General features: G+C 39.9%; 1 protein-coding gene and 1 non-coding gene across 5 annotated transcripts in view; both read left to right on the top strand.

Annotated features, from left to right (window-relative positions):
* LOC131232846 (acetyl-CoA carboxylase 1-like) overlaps positions 1–22,307 on the top strand; it is a 28,279-nt gene extending 5,972 nt beyond the window's left edge. For 2 of the 4 annotated variants that reach the window (XM_058229364.1, XM_058229341.1), the window contains exons 11-32: positions 75–114; positions 289–413; positions 588–704; positions 829–903; positions 1,003–1,059; positions 1,170–1,274; positions 9,559–9,645; positions 10,915–11,106; positions 11,265–11,453; positions 12,642–12,752; positions 12,870–12,959; positions 13,130–13,306; positions 14,477–14,554; positions 14,717–14,839; positions 15,004–15,273; positions 15,348–15,703; positions 16,064–16,301; positions 16,423–16,772; positions 16,867–17,080; positions 18,367–18,546; positions 18,881–21,034; positions 22,043–22,307. In XM_058229364.1, coding sequence (XP_058085347.1) covers positions 75–114; positions 289–413; positions 588–704; positions 829–903; positions 1,003–1,059; positions 1,170–1,274; positions 9,559–9,645; positions 10,915–11,106; positions 11,265–11,453; positions 12,642–12,752; positions 12,870–12,959; positions 13,130–13,306; positions 14,477–14,554; positions 14,717–14,839; positions 15,004–15,273; positions 15,348–15,703; positions 16,064–16,301; positions 16,423–16,772; positions 16,867–17,080; positions 18,367–18,546; positions 18,881–21,034; positions 22,043–22,102 — 5,388 coding nt within the window. In that variant the 3' untranslated portion in view covers positions 22,103–22,307. Of the gene's footprint in view, positions 1–74; positions 115–288; positions 414–587; positions 705–828; positions 904–1,002; positions 1,060–1,169; positions 1,279–9,558; positions 9,646–10,914; positions 11,107–11,264; positions 11,458–12,641; positions 12,753–12,869; positions 12,960–13,129; positions 13,307–14,476; positions 14,555–14,716; positions 14,840–15,003; positions 15,274–15,347; positions 15,704–16,063; positions 16,302–16,422; positions 16,773–16,866; positions 17,081–18,366; positions 18,547–18,880; positions 21,035–22,042 lie in introns of all 4 variants that reach the window. The other 2 variants (XM_058229350.1, XM_058229356.1) reach the window with 2 other exon arrangements.
* On the top strand, positions 17,982–18,101 carry LOC131238160 (U5 spliceosomal RNA). Its single transcript, XR_009167570.1, has one exon. It is a non-coding gene; the product is annotated as a U5 spliceosomal RNA (small nuclear RNA).
* Positions 22,308–23,329: the final 1,022 nt, after the last annotated feature.

Raw genomic sequence — 23,329 nt, 5'->3', positions numbered from 1 at the left:
CATGCTTGTTTGTAAAGCAGAAATTCCTTGAGCTTAATAAGCGCCTTACACAATAACTTTTATGTGTTTCACAGTCTGGAGGAGGCATTCATGAATTCTCCGATTCTCAATTTGGTTAGTAGTTGTTAATAGTTTCTGAACAAGTCTGTAAATATCTGGATTGCAATCTGGTTAATTTTTTATTTTTATTATTTTGAAAGATGATATTTTAAATTCTATTGTTCAATAGTTGGATTCATGTTATTTTATAATTGTCCCTGTTGCAAAATCTGTATTTTATATTTGCAGGACATGTTTTTGCTTTTGGTGAATCTCGAGCCTTAGCAATAGCTAACATGGTTCTCGGGCTAAAAGAAATCCAAATCCGGGGAGAGATTCGTACAAATGTTGACTACACCATAGATCTCTTGCATGTAAGGTTCCCATTCTTTTACCCTGTGATTTCTTTTACCATAGCAATATGAAATTCTATTGTTCTCTGTGAAGAGATCAATGTATTGAACATAAATCACCTGAAGTTGACTTATGAGCATCATGCTGTTCACTGACCATATGCATTGATGTTAAGAGATCCATCTTTGATTCAGGCTTCAGAATATAGAGACAACAACATTCACACGGGCTGGCTGGACAGCAGAATTGCCATGCGAGTTAGAGCTGAGAGGCCTCCTTGGTACATTTCAGTCGTCGGAGGAGCACTTTATGTAAGGACTGTTAATTTTACTAGTCAATTTGCAGCAAGATAATTATAGTTATTATCATTTATGGAAACATTCGAGTGTGAGTCTAATCAATACAGTTCCTTCTCTCTGTCTTTTGTGCCTAAAGAAAGCCTCAACCAGCAGTGCAGCTATGGTTTCCGAATATGTTGGTTATCTTGGAAAGGGGCAAATCCCGCCGAAGGTATTGCATTATAGAATCATCTTGGTTTGAGTCACGATTTTTGGTCTTTTCTTCTATTTTCATCCTTATTATTTAATGAATGAGCTTCCATAACTGCAGAACATATCACTTGTCAATTCTCAAGTTTCCTTGAACATTGAGGGAAGCAAATACACGGTAACTATTTGCATTTCTTTTGACTCCAACAAATTTTATCATTCTCAAGTTGAAGTTTTACTGTGTGTGGAACAAGTGGATAACTAAGTTTGTGAAATATTATCCCTTAGATTGAAATGGTCAGGGGAGGACCAGGCAGCTATAAATTAAGAATGAACCAGTCAGAGATCGAAGCAGAAATTCATACCTTGCGTGATGGGGGTCTCTTGATGCAGGCAAGTATATTTTTCCTTTCTTTGCCATTTCAATTTTCATCACTTCTCGTAGTATAATGCATGCATTATGTTATTACGAATTGGTTAACAAGTTAGATCAGCTCGAGGACTGCCCTTCAGGATTATGTTATTACGAATTGGTTAACAATTTAGATCAGCTCCAAGACTGCCCTTCAGGGCTGCAATTTGGGTTCAAGTCAACTTGAACCTGATTGACCCAACCTGAGTTTGGATAGGGTTGTCAAGGTCCTCAGGTTGGGTTTGGATTGGAAAAACCCAACCCGATTTGAATTCTGGTTGGGTTGGAAATAATCATATGTATTTGGGTTGGGTTGGGTCTTGTCGGGTTGGATCAGGTCGGTTAGAGTATAGAAGACTTTGGGTTGGGCACCTCGGGTTGGAATCAGGCTGGGTTGTGGATTGGGCCTAGGTTAACCCTCAACCTCACCCAACCCTCCCGAGTTGCACCCCTAATACCCTTTATGCACAAGACAATTGATGAAATATCTTTTCTAATTTTATTCTTTCCAAGATGCCATGTTTTACTTATTGACTAGTGGGTTAGAACTTGGAAAATCTTGCCTCAGCACTTTAAACAAGTGGGTGAGATCATCTTAGATATTTTCAAACATTTTTAATAGTTGGATTTCCTGTTTGCTGACCCATGTTCACTGGGGAAGCCAATGGAAATGTGGTTGGGCAAATGGGGGTGTTTCTTGGTTGATGTTGGGATTCGAGATTCTTAGCATTCTATATGTTATTCTCAGTTTGTTAATACGAATTGGTTTGTGTTACATGAGCTGTAAGAGTAAGACTGGCCTTTACACACAAAATAATGGATGCGATTATCTTCTCTGATTTTATTCGCTCTTAAACTTCATATTTTCTTGAACTTATTAGTTGGATTGTTGGAATTTCTTGGCCCAGCTCTTTAAATGAGCGGATGGGATTCTCTTAGATATGTTAAAAACATCTTTAGGGGTCGGATTTCCTGTTTCCTGACCATGCTCATTGGGAAGCCAATGAAATATGGTTTGGAAAATTGTTTGTTTCTGTGTTTCATGTTGGGATGTGAAATTTCTTATGATCCCTATGTTATTCTCAATTTGTCCACGAAGTTTGCCCAAGTAGAAAAACCACCTAATGCATGGGCATTTTCACATCAGGCTTGAGTGGGGTTGCATGTGGGATGCAGGGGCACGCTCGGGGCAGGCAGCCGTGTTAGGCGGTACCCATGTGATGTGGGGCCCACGAGGGGGTTCGGCTGAGGTCCTAACCCATGCGATGTGGGACCTGGGCTATAAGATAAATGGATTAATTTGCCATGATCTATCAGTTCGAGCTTTTAGAGCAAGTGGTTAATTGTCCTGCATCACCATCACTTTTCATACCCAGAATTCAAAACTTGAACAAAACAAGATTGTCGGAATTTTTTCAATTTATGAAAAAAAGATCCCCCTTTCTTATTCATTATTCCATTGTGAGTGTGGCACGCTAGATGAAAACTCATTAATTGCTTTCTGGTGGCCCCACTTGCTTCCTGGGCCAAATAACATGAGTTTATGTCCCTTGGCCTCTAAAAGGGGGATTTTTTTTTTATTTTTTTATTTTTTTAAAAAATGTCCAAGGACAAATCAAGGGAAGAATCTGTTTCCTTTTTTCATGGCCCACCAAAGTTTTGGATCAGAGTGAAAGTCGGGCCCCGAGGGTTTCATGGGGTGTTGCATTACATGGACCATTCAGATTTTGGACCCACATCACGTGTGATGAGTTCTGAAAAGGTTCGCATGAGTTCTTGTGAGAACCGGTGCGCAGGTGGGCATTCCTCTCTCTCTCTCTCTCTCTCTCTCTCTCTATATATATATATATATATATATTATTATTATTACAAGCCCATGTTCTATAACTTTTGATGATCCTAAAATTGTTGACTCTTATCGGATTTAATATTTTCCAATTGCCCAATACATTTACTGGGAATCAAAGATTAAGCCTTATAAACATTTTGGATATAGAAAAGTTTAAATCTACTTTTTTGCTGAATTGGTAGTATTTTAGTAATTATCAATTCTTCGTACGATTTCAAGATAATCATGGTTGTCATATGATCTATTCCATTAGATTAAAAGTTAAAATATATCTTTTGTAAAATCTATCATAATCAAGGTATTCCGTAACGGTAACAGTGGCCGTAATGGCCACCACCATTACCTTTACAATATGGGCCGTAACGGTAGTTATAGTTTCTTTTTTTATTGAAAAAAAACTTTATATATTCCCCAACAGACTGTTAAGGGGCTGTTACAACCGTTACGGTAACGGCAGTTACTGGTCATTATGGCCCCTAAATGGTAACGGTTGCCACCGTTACCTTTATGTAATGGCCTTTATGACCTTGTAACCAAGGTGTCCCGTATCGGTATCGGTTGGCGTAACGGTGACCTCCAAAACCGATATGGATACGGGGGCGTAACGACCCGTAACACCGCAAAATTTTTTTTTTTGCCAAAAAAATATGAAAAAATATGGATTAAATCCAGAATATTCTAAGCATTCCAAATATGCATTCATTTATAAATTGGAACATGTTTATGATGGTGTAACGGTCCACTCTTTGGTGAGAAGTTGTATCGGACTGTCTGATGAATTTATGAACCAGATAACCTGAATTTGACTACAAAATTCATATATTTAATTTTCTAACTATCTACTATCAATGATAGATATATTAGAATGAATGTAAAATGAAAATATCTTACATTAGGTGTTTGCAATTATTTTTGAGGAATTTCTCGAACATACCTGTGGTCCTGTGCAGTGTGGTGCACCGTGCACGTGACTGTGATAGTGTAATTCCTGTCTATGACCTGTCATATTAAAAAATAAAAAATAAAAAATTAGTAGTGTCTGATATACTCCCTGCAACTTGATTAAGGATTACTTGATTGGTTGTCGGGGGAGCTATTTTAAATACAAGTTCGGCAGTGTCAAGTGTGTACTCGCGATGCAATAATACTGTTGTGAGCTGTCTGCTGCAAATACTTACCTTAACACAAATATATACTCACAATCATAAGTCACCACCAAAATGAAAATCGTTTTTTGTGGTTACTCGACCTCCACATCATCGTCATCGTCACCATCAGGCCGAGGGCTGTCCAATAGGTGTAAGTGCTACATATCCATAATATCCAAATGCCGGAAGGAAATACTAGATCAACGAAACTAGAGGATGATTGATCCCGACTAGGCAACGACTCCGACCCGGAATAAGGATATCCACCAGTGCCCGTCGAATAGCACTAGTGCCCGTACTCAGGTTGAGAATCTTGAGATTGAGAGTGCGTCTGCTGTGATGAGTAACTTGGATTTGGATCTGGATATCTATAATCATATGGATATTGATCAGGAGGGCTACTCCAACATGAATGTGATGGAACAGGCTCAGTATAACCATCATAATTCAATTTACCATAAGAATATCCATCATAATAACCAAGACCATGAGCCTGCTGATGTTTCGAACCTCTCGGACCCGGTGCACCACTAGATGTACCCACCTCCTGCTGGCTGTATCGTGACTCGGTACACTCATAAGTCTGACCTCGTATACCACCTCGTCGCTGTTCATCGACATTGTGATCTGTAGACGGCTGTATAGGGCACTGAGCAACACCAGAAGTGCCAGCACCAGGGGCAGGGGGGTCATCGTCTTCATCCGACACGGTCACGCTACCACTGCTCGTACTCTTTTGTTGATCTTGAGCCGTATCTGTATGTGGCATAAACGCTGCCCCTCTTACTAGGTCCAACACATCTGTACGACTCTCTTGTTGTGCTCTGCGTATTTCTGGGTCATCAATTTCCAATTCTTCACTATCCTCTTCAATTTTTTTTTCCCTTGTTTCCAACCAAGGTAGAAGTGGGTCATCCTCATCATAAATATTATCCAAGTTTATTGGACAGTAGTCTCCGTCATCAACAGCTGTAATGCTCCTATGATGTCGTCGCATTCTTAGTTTTATATTGTAGTGCATGAAGACAAGTCTATCTAATGTTCTAGTCTGCAATCTATTCCTATTCTTTGAATGAATGAGCTCAAAACAACTCCATTTCCTTTCGCAGCTAGAGGAAGATGTTGTCTGGCTCAAAACTTTTACTGCAATTTTTTGGAGAGCCTTCGTACTCTCCGAAATTAATCCACCATTCGGCCGGTTGCAATCTAGATACTGCATGCTGTGCAAGAGCATCTCCAAAGCTACCAAGGTGATTTCCAAATATATCTAATTCATTTAATGCCTTTATTTGCAGATCTAAGTCAGGCTCTAATCTCTTTATCACATTTTTTAGCCCGACACGAACTTCATCATCCGCAACAAATGATTGGGCATATCTATACCTAGGATTTAGGTAGTAACTTCTGCATGAAGATCGTGATGGAGTTGGTTTGTCCATCTCTTGTCGATCATCTTCCAATAAGTCTGCCAACTTCTACAATCACGTTGAATTGCAAGCTTTGCCTTATCCATGGCATCATATAGGAAGCCCATGGTAGGTGCTTCATCGGATTCAACAAGACGGAGTACCCTCATTAGTGGCTCCATCACCTTTAGGATCGCCTTGACCTTCTTCCAATATTTGTTGTCCCGTATGGTGTTCGCAACTTCGACCGGTATTCCTGATGTCTTCTTCCCATGTTTTGTGTTGAGCCATTCTCGGGAAGCGAACATCTCACTCAACTCTTCCCTATGCTGGAATAAACTCTCTAATGCTATAAAGTTTGTTGCGAATCTAGTCGCCGCAGGCCTCAACAACTCTCGTCCTTTCGTGAACTTTCTCATTATTGCAACTACTTGATTATGGTTGTAAATAAACGTTGTCACTTCCCTTGCCCTTTCGACCATTTCCTTAACATTCTTCTTCTTCCCAATATCTTCCAATATAAGATCAATACAATGGGCAGCACATGGTGACCAAAAAAGATGTTTTCTCTTATCCATCAACATATGTCCTGCAAGCTTATATGTTGCTTCATTATCTGTCACAATCTGCACTATATTCTCCTCTCCAATCTCGTCCACAACTTTATCCATTAGTCCATTAATATAAGTAGAATTTTTGTTGCCTCTGAGGCATCAATTGACTTGTGGTATATAGTTCCTAAGTGGCGATACCATGAAGTTGATCATGCTGCGTCTGGTTGGGCCAGTCCAACCATCACACATGATTGTGCATCCTCCGGCTTGCCATACAGGTTTAAAGGTAGCCACGTATGCTTTCACATCCGCATACTGCATCTGTCCATTTCCTCCTAATCTCCTTAGCCGTGGGAGCTTTTATTCCTTCACTTGCTTCTGCCGCATCAATTACCACTTGCCAATATGGAGAATTGGTGCGTTATGAGGTATGTTGGCATGTATAAATAACTTTGTCACTGCTCTACGTAATTTCTCAACGTAAGTTCTACTCCACATTTGTTTTATCTTTTTTGTTTAGTTGATTCTTTCTAAATAGGATTGGATCAATAGAGGGTCTCCTGCTCATTTACTTCTTCATCCAAACGTATAAGGGCATCATGTGAAGATGTCTGTCGTGGGCTCCCAAACATATGTCGTAACAAACCAAACCTACCCCCCCCCAGAAGCAATTGCACTTCCAGTTGCACTCCCACTCCCACTCCCCGTATCACGCACCGACCCATGCGTGCCAAACATGCGGCGACGTTCTTCCTCTTCACGAGCTAGACGCAAGCTCTCTCTCCCAGCTATAGTAAGTTCTCGATCTGAATCTTCGTCAGAATCAATAATATCTTCATCACGAATGCCCATATATTCAGGACCAAATACTTCCTGTCGAGCTGCACCCAAAATATCATCTTTCTTCTTTTGTACAGCAGCACGTTTACCCTTCGACTCATCCAGACTAGCTTGCATTATAAGCATTATCTCTTTCGGTACTCTACTACATGGCGCAACTTGACCCTTTCGATGTGCCAAATGTTGTTTGAGACGGGTAATTCCACCAGTCACTAGTCTATCACAATACTTGCACTTCATTTGGTGCCTAGTACCACCAACCCTCTCACAATGTTGCCATCCAATATCATCACTTACTTGTTGTTGGCCAGACCCAGACATTTCTTTAGGCTTAGGTAGACACTAGATAATTAGATTTGAGTATGAGTGTATGACCTATGTTAATAAAGATGATTTTATATTCTAACTAAACCCTAAGAAGCTCCAAGGCAAAACCTGTCCAATATAAGCAAATAAAAACATAAAGTCACTAATTCGAAAATAGAAAAAAATTATAAAATGACACCCCAAATCTGTAAAATACACATTAACATGTTCTACTATGATTAACACATCACATGGCATGATTAAAACAGTAAAACAATCGTTAAAAAATTATTTTTTCGAATTTTAGAAAAAAGGGCCATAATTAATTCGTAAATAGAAAAAATATTAAAAAAATTATAAAATGGCACTCCAAATCTGTAAAATGCACATTAATATGTTCTACTATGATTAACACATCACATGGCAAGATTGAAACAGCAAAACAACCATTAAAAATTGATTTTTCGAATTTAAAAAAAGGCCAAAATTCATGCTTAAATAGAAAAAAATATAAAAAATATAAAATGACACCCCAAATCTGTAAAATGCACATTAACATGTTCTACTATGATTAACACATCATATGGAATCATTAAAACAGCAAAAGAATCATTAAAAAATGATTTTTGAATTTTAAAAAAAAGGGGCAAAATTCATGCGTAAATAGAAAAAAATATTTAAAAAATATAAAATGGCACCCCAAATCTGTAAAATGCACATTAACATGTTCTACTATGATTAACACATCATATGGAATGATTAAAACAGCAAAACAATCATTAAAAATTGATTTTTTGAATTTTTAAAAAAAAGGGGCAAAATGCATGCGTAAATAGAAAAAATATTTAAAAATATAAAATGGTACCCCAAATCTGTAAAATACACATTAACATGTTCTACTATGATTAACACATCATATGGCATGATTAAAACAGCAAAAGAATCATTAAAAAATGATTTTTCGAATTTTAAAAAAAAGGGGCAAAATTCATGCGTAAATAGAAAAAATATTTAAAAAATATAAAATGGCACCCCAAATCTGTAAAATGCATATTAACATGTTCTACTATGATTAACACATCATATGGCATGATTAAAACAGCAAAACAATCATTAAAAATTGATTTTTTGAATTTTAAAAAAAAGGGGCAAAATTCATGCGTAAATAGAAAAAAATATAAAATGGCACCCCAAATCTGTAAAATGCACATTAACATGTTCTACTATGATTAACACATCATATGGAATGATTAAAACAGCAAAACAATCATTAAAAATTGATTTTTTGAATTTTAAAAAAAAGGGGCAAAATTCATGCGTAAATAGAAAAAAATATTAAATGGCACCCCAAATCTGTAAAATGCATATTAACATGTTCTACTATGATTAACACATCATATGAGATGATTAAAACAGCAAAACATATTAAAAAAAGTATAAATACCTATTTTTGACAAATTTATGAAAAATGGCCCACCAAGCTTTGATTCAACAAAATCCGCAATATAATGTGTTTTTTCCTCAAATATCCAGCCAAGGTTGGTCGAAATTAGTAGTAGAAGGAGTGAGAAACAGTTTGGAAGCAAGAAGTTTCGAAAAAACATAAAAAACGGAGCTTAAAATGCAAAAAAAAATGGCCGTTTTTCGACCGTTACGGCGCTGACCGTTACGCCCGTATCGGCCGTTACGCCCGTATCGGCCGATACGGGTACAAAAATCCGAATCGGCCGTTTCGGCCCCGAATCGCGTAACGGCTCGTACCGTTACCGTTACGTATCGGCCGATACGGCCGATACGTAACCGATTTGGCATACCATGCTTGTAACGGCCGTTACAACACTCCATGATCGTAATTGTAATTGTTCATTGGGAAGCGAGTCTTTTTTTTTTTCGTAAGGGAAAGGAAAGATTTGCAAGGGCATTGGAAATCCTTAGTGTAATGCACTAGAGTTATTCTAGGCCTTTCTTTTAAAGCTTGTGCACTTTGTAGCACTGCACTGGGCAAGCAATTGCGGTGGATTGTGCTATACAAATTATTTTTATGTTCTTTTTTTGGAGGCTACAGTTTCTTGGTATTTCATTTATGAATTCATTAAAAAGGGGAATTGCTTATGTGAATTGCCTTTTAACTCATATCTGATAGATAGATGTGTTTGTTACAGTTAGATGGAAACAGCCACGTGATATATGCAGAAGAGGAGGCAGCTGGTACTCGCCTTCTAATAGATGGGCGGACTTGCTTGTTACAGGTGAATCACGTTCTTTTACTTGTTTATTTTGTGATTTATTCAGAAATAGTTTTGAAATGTTCATCTAACATTTACTTGCATCATGCATATATAAGATCATTTGAATGTTCATTAAGAGGTCGGCACTATTCAAAGTATCGATATCACTATAAGTTTTGTTGGCTGGGGATAAGGAAACAATATTGATATTGTCGATAATATCACTGATAATCAGAAATGCAGGGAAACATGTGGACAAAAGGTGGAATTTTTCAGTGAAACTTTAGGAGATGCTAAAATACACATATTTACATATATAGGAATAACAAATTTGCAAAAAGAATGCATACAAAATAAGTTTTCATTTAATGGGGGCCTAAAAGCATGTGTTGTTATAAGAAATCAGTCCAACCATCCCATCCATCACATCAATCCATCCATCCATCCCATCTATACATCCGACCATCCACCCAACACTCCAACCTTCCAGCCAAACATCCATCCATATTTCAGAATATCGGCAACACACAATATTTCGCTAAAAAATCATCGACAACTGAAAAGGAAACAAAAGATTGTGATCTCGATATCGCCTATGTTGCAATAACAATAATATTACGATATTATCATCAAGAAATTTAGCACTACGTACAACCATGTGCCTATAAAAAATTTTGAAATGGATTTTTTAAATAAATAGATTTTTGGCGATATTATCGAAATATTGCCGATACATTGTTGATACAAGCGACACATGAAATTTACACTGTCGAAAATATTGGCAATAAATTGGCGATATCGACATTGGCAATACAAGTGACACCTGGAATTTACATAATAAAAAATATTGGCGATACTTAGCGGTACATCCCCAATACTTGGAATATCTGATACTAGTAGTGTCATCAGTATCGCCGAGTTTTATATAAATTTTTGTGGCTGTGAGTCAAGTCCTATATAGAATGGGTCTTATGACTTTTTGACACAGTCCTGGTTAAAGATGGGTTGAATTGGATTGGATGAGGCACAAGTTGGTTTAGAGAGTTCTCCTCCCTTGATTGGGATTTCTTTTTATTTTATTTTATTTACTTTTATTGTTTTTGAGAAATTCTATTTGCTGCTTCTTCATCAAAGATCAAACTAGCTAGTTTAGCTTGCATATACAGTTTGTAGTTTTCTTCCGTACTATTCATCTTTATGTGTTTTTTTTTTTTTGGTTTCTTGGGCATATATTTTGTACTTAAGTTGTGTGACCCTAAGTGATGAGATCCTTATCTTTGTTACTCCCAGAACGATCACGATCCATCTAAGTTAGTGGCAGAGACACCATGCAAGCTGCTTCGTTTCTTAGTTCCAGATGGCAGTCATGTGGACACTGATGTACCATATGCAGAGGTTGAAGTTATGAAGATGTGCATGCCGCTTCTTTTACCTGCTTCTGGAATTATCCATTTCATGATTTCGGAAGGGCAGGCAATGCAGGTACATATTCTGGTCTAAGGTGGAGTCATCCTTTTACCAGGAATTGCATTTTTAATTTTTAAATTTTAAATTTTTTTTTTTTTTTTGGGGAAGATTTGCTTTGGACGTATTTGATGCACCCATATCTGGAATTAGGTTGAAGTTGTTTCCTATTGCAGGCAGGTGATCTCATAGCAAAGCTCGATCTTGACGATCCATCAGCTGTGAGGAAAGCTGAGCCATTTCATGGGAGCTTTCCAGCATTGGGCCCCCCCACTGCAATTTCTGGAAAAGTTCACCAGAGATGTGCTGCAAGCCTAAATGCTTCACGAATGATTCTTGCAGGCTATGAGCATAATATTGACAAAGTAAGTGACATCAAGGACCCAAAAAACACTATTCCTTTTCATACTGAACAATACCAGGCCTAAAACAAGTTGAACAGATATTTTGAATGCTCAGATGCATAAATGTGAATTGGTTCAGATTCTTCTTGACTAGTTTAGTATATGTTTGAGTTCTCGTGCTTCCCAAGGCAGACAGGATGCAGAATGTTGAAATCACACCTATATGTGTGCGTGCGTGCGTGCATGCAAGTTAAGACCTGGTTGACCTCTCCATCATCAGCATTACTGCCTTTGTTATCGTCATCATCGCTGTTGCCATCATCATCGTCGTAATCGTCATCACATCACTTTATGAATCCTCTTTTTTCCAATCATATTAGAAACATGTATTCTTATGAATGCTTAGCAAAAATTCTATGACTGGTTGCCTGCCTGGCATCAACTCTAACACTTGTACCTGGGCTTGGGACGGCTGGTGCATCACTTTCAGGTGTAGTTCAAACAATTCTCCATCCATCACCAATCAGAAAAAACAGTCCTGTCTAGGTGCTTCACGGCTATCAGAAAAGAAGTGCAGGAAAAAAAAATCTGAAAGGTCTGATTTTAAAACCTGGTCTCTTTGGCCAGCAATCTGATGCTTAACCTTGGGGTAATTTGCGAGCTTTAAATGGCGAAGAATACGAATTGTCAAAATCTCATGCCATATGAGGCATCCATTAAGTTTAACATGTCAACTTGATTATAGTTTCTTGTTACTACTGAGTTTATATGTGCATCCAAAACAGAGATTATTATTATTAGTCTTATTTGATTGTAATTGATTTTTATGCCTGTAAATTCTTTTACCTCTCTTTGTATATGAACTGATTTTCAACCGTCATCTCTAGGGTTCCATTTTTTTATTTTTTATTTTTTTAGCTATTTCAACACATAAATACCCAATAAACTTGGACCTCAGGAATCTTTATGAATCATGGCTTTTGGAAAGATGTTTCAGTTTGCATAATGAGGCTTTATTTGCTTTCAGTATGGTTCATGGCCAACCTTAATGGCTTATTTGCTGGCCCTATTTATATTTGAACTGATTCCATATGTGCACCATTAGCTTGCTGTGCTTTTTTCCTTATCTTTCTTTCTTTCCTTTTTTTTTTTTTTTTTTTTTCAAAATTTGATTTTGGGGACGATCACAGAGCACCGAAATTCTTTCAGGTAGTACAAGAGCTGTTAAACTGCCTGGATGATCCCGAGCTTCCTTTCCTTCAGTGGCAAGAGTGCATGGCTGTTTTGGCAACCCGCCTCCCCAAAGATCTAAGAAACGAGGTTCGTGGATGTCTTTTGGTGTATAAATATCGTTGGAGGTGTCCCTCCTTGCTGTTTTGTGGATTCCCCTATTTGAATTTTGAACTGAGGTTGTGTTTTGATTCATGCAAACATCAGCTGGATGCAAAATTTAAGGAGTATGAAACGATTTCAAGTGCCCAGAAAAATGTTGATTTTCCAGCGAAATTATTGAGGAGGGTTCTTGAGGTCAGTGACTCTTTGGATTGCATGTTTTCATTTGATACTATGACTGTAATATGTGGCTTAGTCAAGCGTCAAATACCTTGTCAAGCATTCTTTCCCTTCTATTATCTTTTTTTTTTTTCGTTGGGGAAGATAAATTTGGATTGTCACTGCATATCTTCTTTTTGAGGCAGGGACATCTCGCCTCCTGTTCTGATAAGGAAATAGCTACACAAGAAAGGCTCGTGGAACTGTTGATGAGTCTCGTGAAGTCATATGAGGGTGGAAGAGAAAGCCATGCTCGTGTTATGGTTCAATCCCTTTTTGAGGAGTATCTTTGTGTTGAAGAACTATTTAGTGATAATATTCAGGTCATTTCAGTTCCATTAGATGCAATTATAGTGGTGGTTGCCTGTGTTTATTAATTATATAGTTTCTCATATTTGCTGAAGGCTGAATATTTTTCTTTGCTGAATGCTTCTGAGCATTAGCTGCATCAGGATTTTACTTCAAGTGCATGAAAATCAGAAGAGTTTATTATGTTGGCCATGATTCAAGAAAAAAAATGTATTTAAGACAAGGTTGAATGCCTTCTATTATATCTTATTCAAAAAATGTGAAACTCCAACCTACAGTTTCCTTTTCCTATCAGCTTGAGCCCCTTTTATGAAAAACAAATCAATCATTAGTACTGCAATTTTATTGAATACCCTTGATTGTGTCATTACATGTGCAAGAGGCTTATTTTCTTGTGTTTTGGAATTGCATCTTCACTTCCATCATAAAGATCTTTCAGATTTCGGTCCACCACTCTGTGTTGCAGCTATCCTTAACTGTGTTACTAGAACTTTCTGTCTGCTACCCTGGCATCTCCTATCAGGGTCTAAGCTATACAGAAGGAAACCCTTCCAACTTTTAAGTAATACAACTATGCCTTTCTAACTTTAATTCGCAATAGGACTGTTTTTGTGGCACTAATGCTTTGAGCATTTGATGCTAGATCTGAGGCTACATTTGGATTCATAAATGAATTAGGTTTTGAACATTCAGTTTAATTTAGAGGAATTGCAAAAAACTAATGATGATGATACCTGACTTTCATAATGAGGAATTAGCTTTCAAATTGCAGTTACATTTTTTTCAAGTCTGACTTGAAACTGACATAATTGCAATTTGGAGCTGAATGCCCAATGTGAATGCTGGGGAAGGATATCACAATTTGGTTATTTCAATTTATTTTACACATGATTGCAATTCAAACATCCAAATACATCCTAATAGAAAAGGAATTGGGCATGCTTTTCTCTTTTGTCGTAAATTGATTGCAACATCTGTTGAAAAGGCCCTTGTTATCTTTGTAGCATATCATCCAATCATGGCATAAGTTTTATATGGTTCGGTTTTATTTCCATCATGCGCTGCATGTAAATAGTAAGAATCAATGTAGAATCACGTCTTTTTGAATGAGCAAGCTATTTGATTTTCAACTTTTATTTTTATGTTGGTGGCAAAAGGTCCTTACTAGTATTTAATTTTGATAGGCTGATGTCATTGAAGGTCTTCGACTTCAATATAAGAAGGATCTCCTGAAGGTTGTGGACATGGTGCTTTCTCATCAGGTATTTAATGATGATTGTATTCTAGTACCATGTTCCAGCTAGCTCTTCTGGTATCATTTGCTGTTATTTCCATGCAACTGTTTTGCAATAGTATCAATCATTAAGGCAAATTTGCCTGAGGTTATGGAGCACTGAAGTGATCATAAGTATGTCACCTTGCAGGGTGTTCGGAGAAAAAACAAGCTGATATTACGACTTATGGAAGCATTGGTTTACCCTAATCCTGCTGCGTACAGGGATCAACTGATTCGTTTCTCCTCTCTTAATCATATGATTTACTCAGAGGTTAAGGACTAACTCAATTTCTATAATCTATCATACCATGTTGCTCTAAAAAAAGCATTTGGAGTGTCAGTTAAAATGACCATCTAAAACCATAATGAAAGTTCAATTTTCTATCCTTCTTGCAAGTGCTAAACCCTGATGCAAAATTGACCTGTTTTTTTCAGCTGACTCTAAAAGCCAGCCAACTGCTTGAGCAAACCAAATTGAGTGAACTCCGTACAAGCATTGCTCGAAGCCTCTCCGAGCTAGAGATGTTTACCGAGGAAGGTGAAAATATATCCACTCCAAGGAGGAAAAGCGCGATTGATGAGAGGATGGAGGATCTTGTGGGTGCTCCTCTGGCTGTTGAAGATGCCCTTGTAGGCTTGTTTGATCACAGTGACCACACTCTTCAAAGGCGGGTTATGGAGACGTATATCCGTCGGTTGTACCAGGTACGGTTACTTTCATATTATCTGTTATATAGCAACCCTCGCCAGGACCAATTCCATTTCTCCATTGTTTTCAGCCCTACCTTGTGAAGGGAAGTGTACGTATGCAATGGCATCGATCTGGTCTTATTGCTTCATGGGAGTTCTCTGAAGAGCATATTGAGAAAAGAGATGGTGGTGAAGACAAAATGTGTGATGAGTCAGTGGTAGAGAAGCATTGTGAGAAGAGATGGGGAGTTATGGTTATCATAAAATCTCTTCAGTTTCTAACAGATGCAATTAATGCTGCATTGAAAGAAACTACTCATTGCCCAAGTTTCGGTTCTGATCATGAGATGGTCCCAAATGGATCTTTAGAACCAGTTAGCCATGGTAACATGCTGCATGTTGCTTTGGTGGGCATCAACAATCCGATGAGTTCACTTCAGGATAGGTATTTATGGCATCTTTCCCCACTTAATTTATCATGCATGCATGTTTGAGGGGCGGCATGCTGATGAGTTATGGAGAATGATTTTCCTTTTACTTGAGTTTATTCCAAAGCCTTGTGTATTGCACAGGATCATGTAGTTATATGGAACAACAAATATATGGTTTTCAGAGGCTCATGATTCTGTACATGCGGTGGCCCACTGTTTGGTGACCCTTCATTCTGGAAGATTACTGAGCCATCACCATCATTCTCACTGGGTACATCACATCATTTTCTGGATCACCAAATGATGGGCCCCACATGTATGAATGGCTGACACCCCCCTTGTTAACCGTTATATTCCTTTTAACTTGTTCGCAGTGGTGATGAGGACCAGGCTCAGGAAAGAATAAACAAACTAGCCAAGATACTGAAAGATAAAAATGTGGGCTCCAGTCTCTGTGGGGCAGGTGTTGGAGTTATCAGCTGTATCATACAGAGGGATGAAGGGCGGGCACCTATGCGGCACTCCTTCCATTGGTCAGCGCAAAAGCTTTATTATGAAGAAGAACCTATATTGCGTCACTTGGAACCACCTCTATCTACATTCCTTGAACTGGTTTGTAGCTCTCTCTCTCTCTCTCTCTCTCTCTCTCTCTCTCTCTCTCTCTCTCTCTCTCTCATTTATAATGCTCCATCGAGCTGGCTTTTTGTGTTCATGGCTGTCTGTTCTCATTCAGGATAAGCTTAAGGGCTATGAAAATATACAGTATATCCAGTCTCGTGATCGGCAATGGCACATGTACACTGTTGTAGACAAGCCAAACATCCAAAGGATGTTTCTCCGCACCCTTGTTAGGCAACCAAACACATTGGAAGGATTTTCTATATGCCAAGGACTAGATGTGGAAACAATCCAAGCACAACCAGATATGCCATATACTTCTATCAGCATATTAAGGTCATTAATGGCGGCGCTGGATGAGTTGGAACTTCACATGCACAATGCAACAGTCAAATCAGAACATGCTCATATGTACCTTTGCGTCTTACGCGAGCAACATCTATATGACCTTGTACCGTATTCCAGGTGAAAGTTTACATAGTCAGGTTATGTGATTTTCATTGTGTGGATTGCTTAGCATGCTTTTGTTATCATCTCATTTTCAAGTCATCGACTCCAGGAGCGTCGAGGTAAATTCCAGCCAAGTTGAAACTACAGTTGGCATGATCTTGGAAGATCTGTCATGTAAGATCCATGAATCTGTTGGTGTGCGGATGCATCGGCTAGCTGTTTGTGAATGGGAATTGAAGCTTTGGCTGGACTCTGATGGAGTTGCTAGTGGTGCTTGGCGGGTTGTGGTGACAAATGTAACTGGTCACACTTGCACTGTGCATGTAAGTTTCTATGTTCATGGTGGAGGATTTGACTTTTTGTTTTTGAAGAGATGATGGAACCTCATTTAGGAGCTTTTCAGCTTGTGAAAATTTGCGGGGAATTATTGGGTCCTGAAGCATCACTGTTGACTACTGTGCTGATGTGCATCTGTACAGATGGGGCCCATGGTTTAGTGATCTAGAACATTGATCTGACGGGCTGCACTTGAATGGGGGTTGCCCCAAAGGTCTTTCATATTGGAAGATGCTAGGAATCCAATCGTCGGCCTTTTTTTTAGGACCTCGGCTGAACCTTCTCGTGGGCCCTACTTCACATGGATTCTGCTTCACACAAGCCACCTGCCTCACACAGGCCGCCCATCCTGAGTGTGCCCCTACATTCCACTCGAGCCCGGTGTGAAAATGCCCCTGCATTACTATACTATATATAACGCAAGTAGCATGTTGACTGTTTTGGCCCCGCAATTAATTTTCATAGGACAAAGAACTTTGAATATTAAAAGGGCATAGGAAGGCATTTTAAATGAAGTCAAGGATATTTTGGAACTCGAAAATGTGACTTTCATCGGTCTTGTGGTTCATATTTCACCGTACATCCATTGCACCAACTCATGCAGGATGTCAGCCCAAAAATGAGTCAGGTCTGCAGTTTCACTGGGCCTCATTACTGGAAAAGTGTGAATGGTTTGCCCACCATTGAAACATGAGCGCCCTTCCTCTTTCTCTCTGTGTTGCCTGCATCTTCCCTATAATCTCTCCTGTTTTATCTCCCGCTTTTTCTCTTGTACGTGTGTTGCACGTGCCACTTCCCTAGTATACATTAGCTAGATTTTTTATTTTTTATTCTCAAATAAGTAAACCTTGTTGTTAGTACTGATAAATAAGCTCTCATGAGTTACGTGGCCACATGGTGAGCACAACACAATATATTCTTTTGCCTTTTACTAAAGACTACTGTGTGCTAGCCACTTGAAGCGGCATATGCCTATTTTTGAGGGTCCCTTTCCTTTTCAGAAAGTGCCCTATATAAATATTTAAAAAAAGTTCTGATTTGCAGATACATTGAGAAGTACACGTTTTTCTTTATTTAGAGTGTGTTTGGTTGCACTAAATATCAGAAACTTCATGATATTTTAATGAATAATCAGTCTAATTTGGTGCAAAGTTTTATGATATTTCATGAAATTTGGCGCTGCCAAACACACCCTTAAACAGTAACTTTGGTTGATATATATACTGAGAAGGTTTTTTTTTTTTTTCAACAATAACTTTTATGGATATTGCAGATATATCGAGAAGTGGAGGATGCCAACACACATGAAGTGGTCTATCATTCTGCCTTCTCTGTTTCTGGTCCTCTGCATGGTGTGCCTGTGGCTTCATGGTATCAACCCTTGGGAGTCATTGATCGGAAACGTCTTTTGGCAAGGAAGAGCAACACTACTTACTGTTATGATTTTCCACTGGTAAATTCTCAATCATTTGTTTATTTACTGCTACACGGGCTCAGGACCAATTTGGGCATACCTAAACCCTTGCATTCACCACCCAGAATAAGATTACATCGATAATTCATCTGATCACTCATCATTACATTCACCTTTTGGGTGGATTTCCTATGGGGGTGTTTAGTGCATCCTGCCATCGGCATTTTGCAGGAGGCATCAATGGATGGGTTGGGTTTCAAACCTTTCAATTCTTCTGGTGTACATCCGAACAGACCCCTGGATTTTGTGCTTGCATATGGCTCAATTGGAAGTGATTTTGTAGCTTAATTTGTCCTAAGTATGATATTTGCAGGCATTTGAAGCAGCGTTGCAACGGTCATGGGCATCACAGATCCCGTGTAGTAACAAAACCAAGGATAAAGATCTTTTGAAAGTCACGGAACTCGTGTTTGCCGACAAAGGAGGAGCTTGGGGTACTCCTTTGGTCTCTGTGGAGCGTCCTGCGGCCTCTAATGATGTGGGCATGGTAGCCTGGTGTATGGAGATGTGTACCCCAGAGTTCCCTGATGGAAGGACTGCCTTAGTAGTAGCGAATGACGTGACATTTAAAGCCGGATCCTTTGGTCCCCGAGAGGATGCATTCTTTCTCGAGGTGACAAATCTCGCTTGCCATAAGAAACTGCCTTTGATTTATTTGGCAGCAAACTCAGGCGCAAGAATCGGGGTTGCCGAGGAAGTAAAAGCTTGCTTTCATGTTGGATGGTCTGATGAATCAAACCCTGAGCGTGGCTTTCAATATGTGTATTTAACTCCTGAAGATCATGCACGGATTGGGACATCTGTCATAGCACACCAGTTGAAGCTGGAAACTGGTGAAATCAGATGGGTCATAGACACCATCATAGGGAAGGAGGATGGTTTGGGAGTGGAGAACTTAACAGGCAGTGGAGCTATTGCAGGTGCTTATTCAAGGGCATACAAGGAGACCTTTACATTGACCTATGTAACAGGCCGAACAGTTGGCATAGGCGCATATCTTGCTCGCCTTGGTATGCGCTGCATTCAACGGCTTGATCAACCTATAATTCTGACCGGGTTTTCTGCATTGAACAAACTTCTAGGGCGGGAGGTTTACAGTTCGCATAAGCAGTTGGGTGGCCCAAAAATCATGGCTACCAATGGGGTCGTTCATCTGACCGTATCAGATGATCTTGAAGGTGTCTCAGCCATTTTAAAGTGGCTCAGTTATGTTCCACCTCGTGTAGGTGGACCCCTTCCCATGTTGCCTTCACTGGACCCTCCCGAGAGGCTCGTTGAGTATGTGCCGGAGAACTTGTGTGATCCTCGTGCAGCCATTTGTGGTCTTCAGGATAATAATGGGAGGTGGTTCGGGGGAATTTTTGATAGAGATAGCTTCGTAGAGACATTGGAGGGTTGGGCAAGGACAGTGGTTACAGGAAGGGCCAAGCTCGGAGGAATCCCCGTGGGAATTGTTGCTGTTGAAACACAGACTGTGATGCAAGTCATTCCCGCGGACCCTGGCCAGCTTGATTCTCATGAAAGGGTCGTCCCCCAAGCAGGACAGGTTTGGTTTCCTGATTCGGCTACCAAGACTGCTCAGGCACTGTTAGATTTTAACAGAGAAGAGCTTCCGCTTTTCATTCTGGCTAACTGGAGGGGTTTCTCTGGCGGGCAGAGGGACCTTTTTGAAGGCATCCTTCAGGCCGGATCGACCATTGTCGAGAACCTTCGGTCATACAAACAGCCTGTTTTTGTGTACATCCCTGCGACTGGTGAGCTCCGTGGTGGGGCATGGGTCGTCGTTGACAGCAAAATCAATCCAGACAACATAGAGATGTATGCAGAAAGGACAGCCAAGGGTAACGTACTTGAGCCAGAAGGGATGATCGAGATCAAGTTCAGATCAAAGGAGCTGATTGAGTGCATGGGCAGGCTTGATCAAGAGCTTATTACATTGAAGGCAAAGCTTCAGGAGGCCAAGGGAAGTGGCACACCTGGGACTGTGGAAGCCCTGCAGCAGAGCATAAGATCTCGTGAAAAACAGCTGTTGCCAGTGTACACTCAGATTGCCACCAGGTTCGCCGAATTGCATGATACTTCCCTCAGAATGGCCGCGAAAGGGGTGATTAGGGAAGTCATTGACTGGGGTAGGTCCCGGTCTTTCTTCTACAAGAGGCTGCACAGGAGAGTTGCCGAGGGGTCGCTGATCAGGACTGTGATGGAAGCTGCAGGCGAGCAGCTCTCGCATAAATCGGCAGTGGCCTTGATCAAGAAATGGTTCCTGGCTTCCCAGCCTTCCAATGCCAAAGAAGATACATGGGAGGATGACAATATTTTCTTCACTTGGAAAGATAATCCTGAAAACTATGAGGAACACATGCAAGAATTGCGGGTTCAGAAAATAATGCTTCGACTATCAAATATTGCCAACTCTGCCTCAGATTTGCGAGCTCTGCCTCAAGGCATTGCTGCTCTCCTTCAAAAGGTAAGCCATCAATTCTCTTTGCTTGCATGGAGTTCATGGTTTGAAATACCAAACTGATTCTGAGCCCTAGACTAGACGATTTGGGGCCTTACTCTGAAAAGAGGTAGGAATGCAGGCTGAATTGGAATATCAAGTTATGATTACAGTGTGAGTTGTCTGTATTGGATGAGTTGCAGTGTGACCTGTCTGTATCAAAATCCTAACACGGTGTGACTCGCCTGCAGTGAATGAATCACATGCATGGTTAGAAGACTCAGTGACTCCTACCAATTTGTTTGTCCTGAGTCAAGTCAGGGCTGAATCAGCACTACTCAACCAACTTGAACTGGATCAGGAGTTACCGTGTCCGAGTCACCTTGGACAAGTTGCATGGGATTCGTCTGTCATAAAACCATGGTCACATGGGGGACACAAAGAAAGTTTCGGCCTGCTCTGGTGTGAATCATGGTATTGAACCAGATCAGGTGCTGCTGAGCATGAGTTGCCTTGGACGAGTTGCATGGGACTCGTCTGAGTTCTAAAACCATGGTCGCATAGGATCACGTAAACTAAAGTTTGCAGCTGCCCCGATGTCATTCACCAAGTCCATATTGGTTTTGCCGGCCAGACTCAGGCTCAGCACCTACTACATCAGTCTCGCTGAAACTAGGATTTTAGACCTTGGGTTTTGGATCCTCAACTGAATTGAATTGCAGTAATTCACTTCAATGAAGGTGGAAATGATGGAAGCAGGCTAGCTTCACTCCATTGGAAACAAGGGACCGGCCATCCCCCAAATAGTGGTGCTGATCATTTCAGGTCGGACTTGAAATGCAAGCAATTGCAATTAGTGTCAGACATCAGTGTGAATTAGATGGCCCCAGCTCCAGTTTGGTCAATACCTCTACATTTAAACTATTGCAATTCTTTTAGACTAACATCCAAATGCAAATGCGCACTAGAAGAAACGAACGGTAAGGAATGAAATTGAACAAGAATTGCTAAACTGATTATTTGAATCCGGTGCAGGTTGAACCATCAAGACGGATGCAGCTAATCGAGGAAATTAGAAAGGTAGTCGGTTGGTAGTAGCGGCTGCAGGAGAAACCTATCGGCCTGCTCTGTTTATATAGTTCGATAATCAGGTCCGTTTCTCAGGAATCCTATGCACCAGCTGTAGAGTATGACCTTTTGTAATTTGAAAATAATTTTATGGCATTGAAAATGGAACCCTCCCTCCATAGAAATCCATGTGATTTAGAAGTTAGGAAAATTAAGACAGGTGTATGGAGGAGACAGTTGATGGATTTGATGCCTTGCTTCTCCGTTGGAACTTTGCATCGTTCCATCCCACAAGGGTATTAATGCTTCATCCACCTTTTGTTCAGACCGACAAAGTTTACATGCCGGTCTCACCTATTGATCGAAATTAGTTGAAGATAGTGCACCATGTTGGATTGGAGATGCTCCAAGTTTCCCCCCTGTGGATGATCATTCCCATCTAGTTTGGCCCCATTTGTATGTGGGCCATTTGATTGTTGCTGTCCATCTTTGTTGGATGGCAAGGATAATTTGATTTGGTAGTTTTTTAAGGCATGGCCCCTCCGATGATCAAACCATCAGATAAACAGCTTAGGTTTCTGAAAGGTAGGTGTTTGCTAAGCCCATTCACAAGTGGAGGCTGGCCCATCTACGTTCAATCACACTTGCGTGATCGAAGCTTCCCATTGGGCGGGCCACATGGTTTATTTGTTTAGATTATTCAGTCCTCAACGCCAAACTGTCAACCCAAATTGGATGGCTAAAATGTCCTTCAACCATTCATTTTTTTTTTTTTCATATATTGTGGCCCACCTGAGTGAAACCGCCATATTCGTAGGTAGGCCAGCACAGGTAACTGCACTAATGGGGTGGCACATTGGGAGTGATTTAGGCGAGCGCATGTGTTAGTTTTGCACCATTCAAATTTTGTGGTGACACATGGTTAGTTGTAGTAAATTCTCTTTAAGTCTCCAATGCAATCATTAATGGAGAGTAATCTAAAATTTCACTGAAAGGACGACATTAACTATCTGATTTTCCCCTTTAAAATTTCCAAGTACTCATTATTTTACTTTTAACCATCCATTTGGTAGCCATGAATGGATGGATGGTTAGGATTACCTGATGAGTATGATTTCAAATGTATGCTCCATCCACAATGGATCCATAATGTTTCGGATGGCTGTAGGTCAGTGCCACATGTTAGAGGATGAGTCACCATCACTGTTTTAATAGTGCAAAACTAACACATTGGTTAAAGAGCTTTAGCCCTCA

This window comes from Magnolia sinica, chromosome 2 (assembly GCF_029962835.1).
Source record: "Magnolia sinica isolate HGM2019 chromosome 2, MsV1, whole genome shotgun sequence".
Taxonomy (NCBI): domain Eukaryota; kingdom Viridiplantae; phylum Streptophyta; class Magnoliopsida; order Magnoliales; family Magnoliaceae; genus Magnolia; species Magnolia sinica.
The sequence above is the reverse complement of the archived record's forward strand: the minus strand, read 5'-3'. Positions and strand labels throughout refer to the sequence as shown.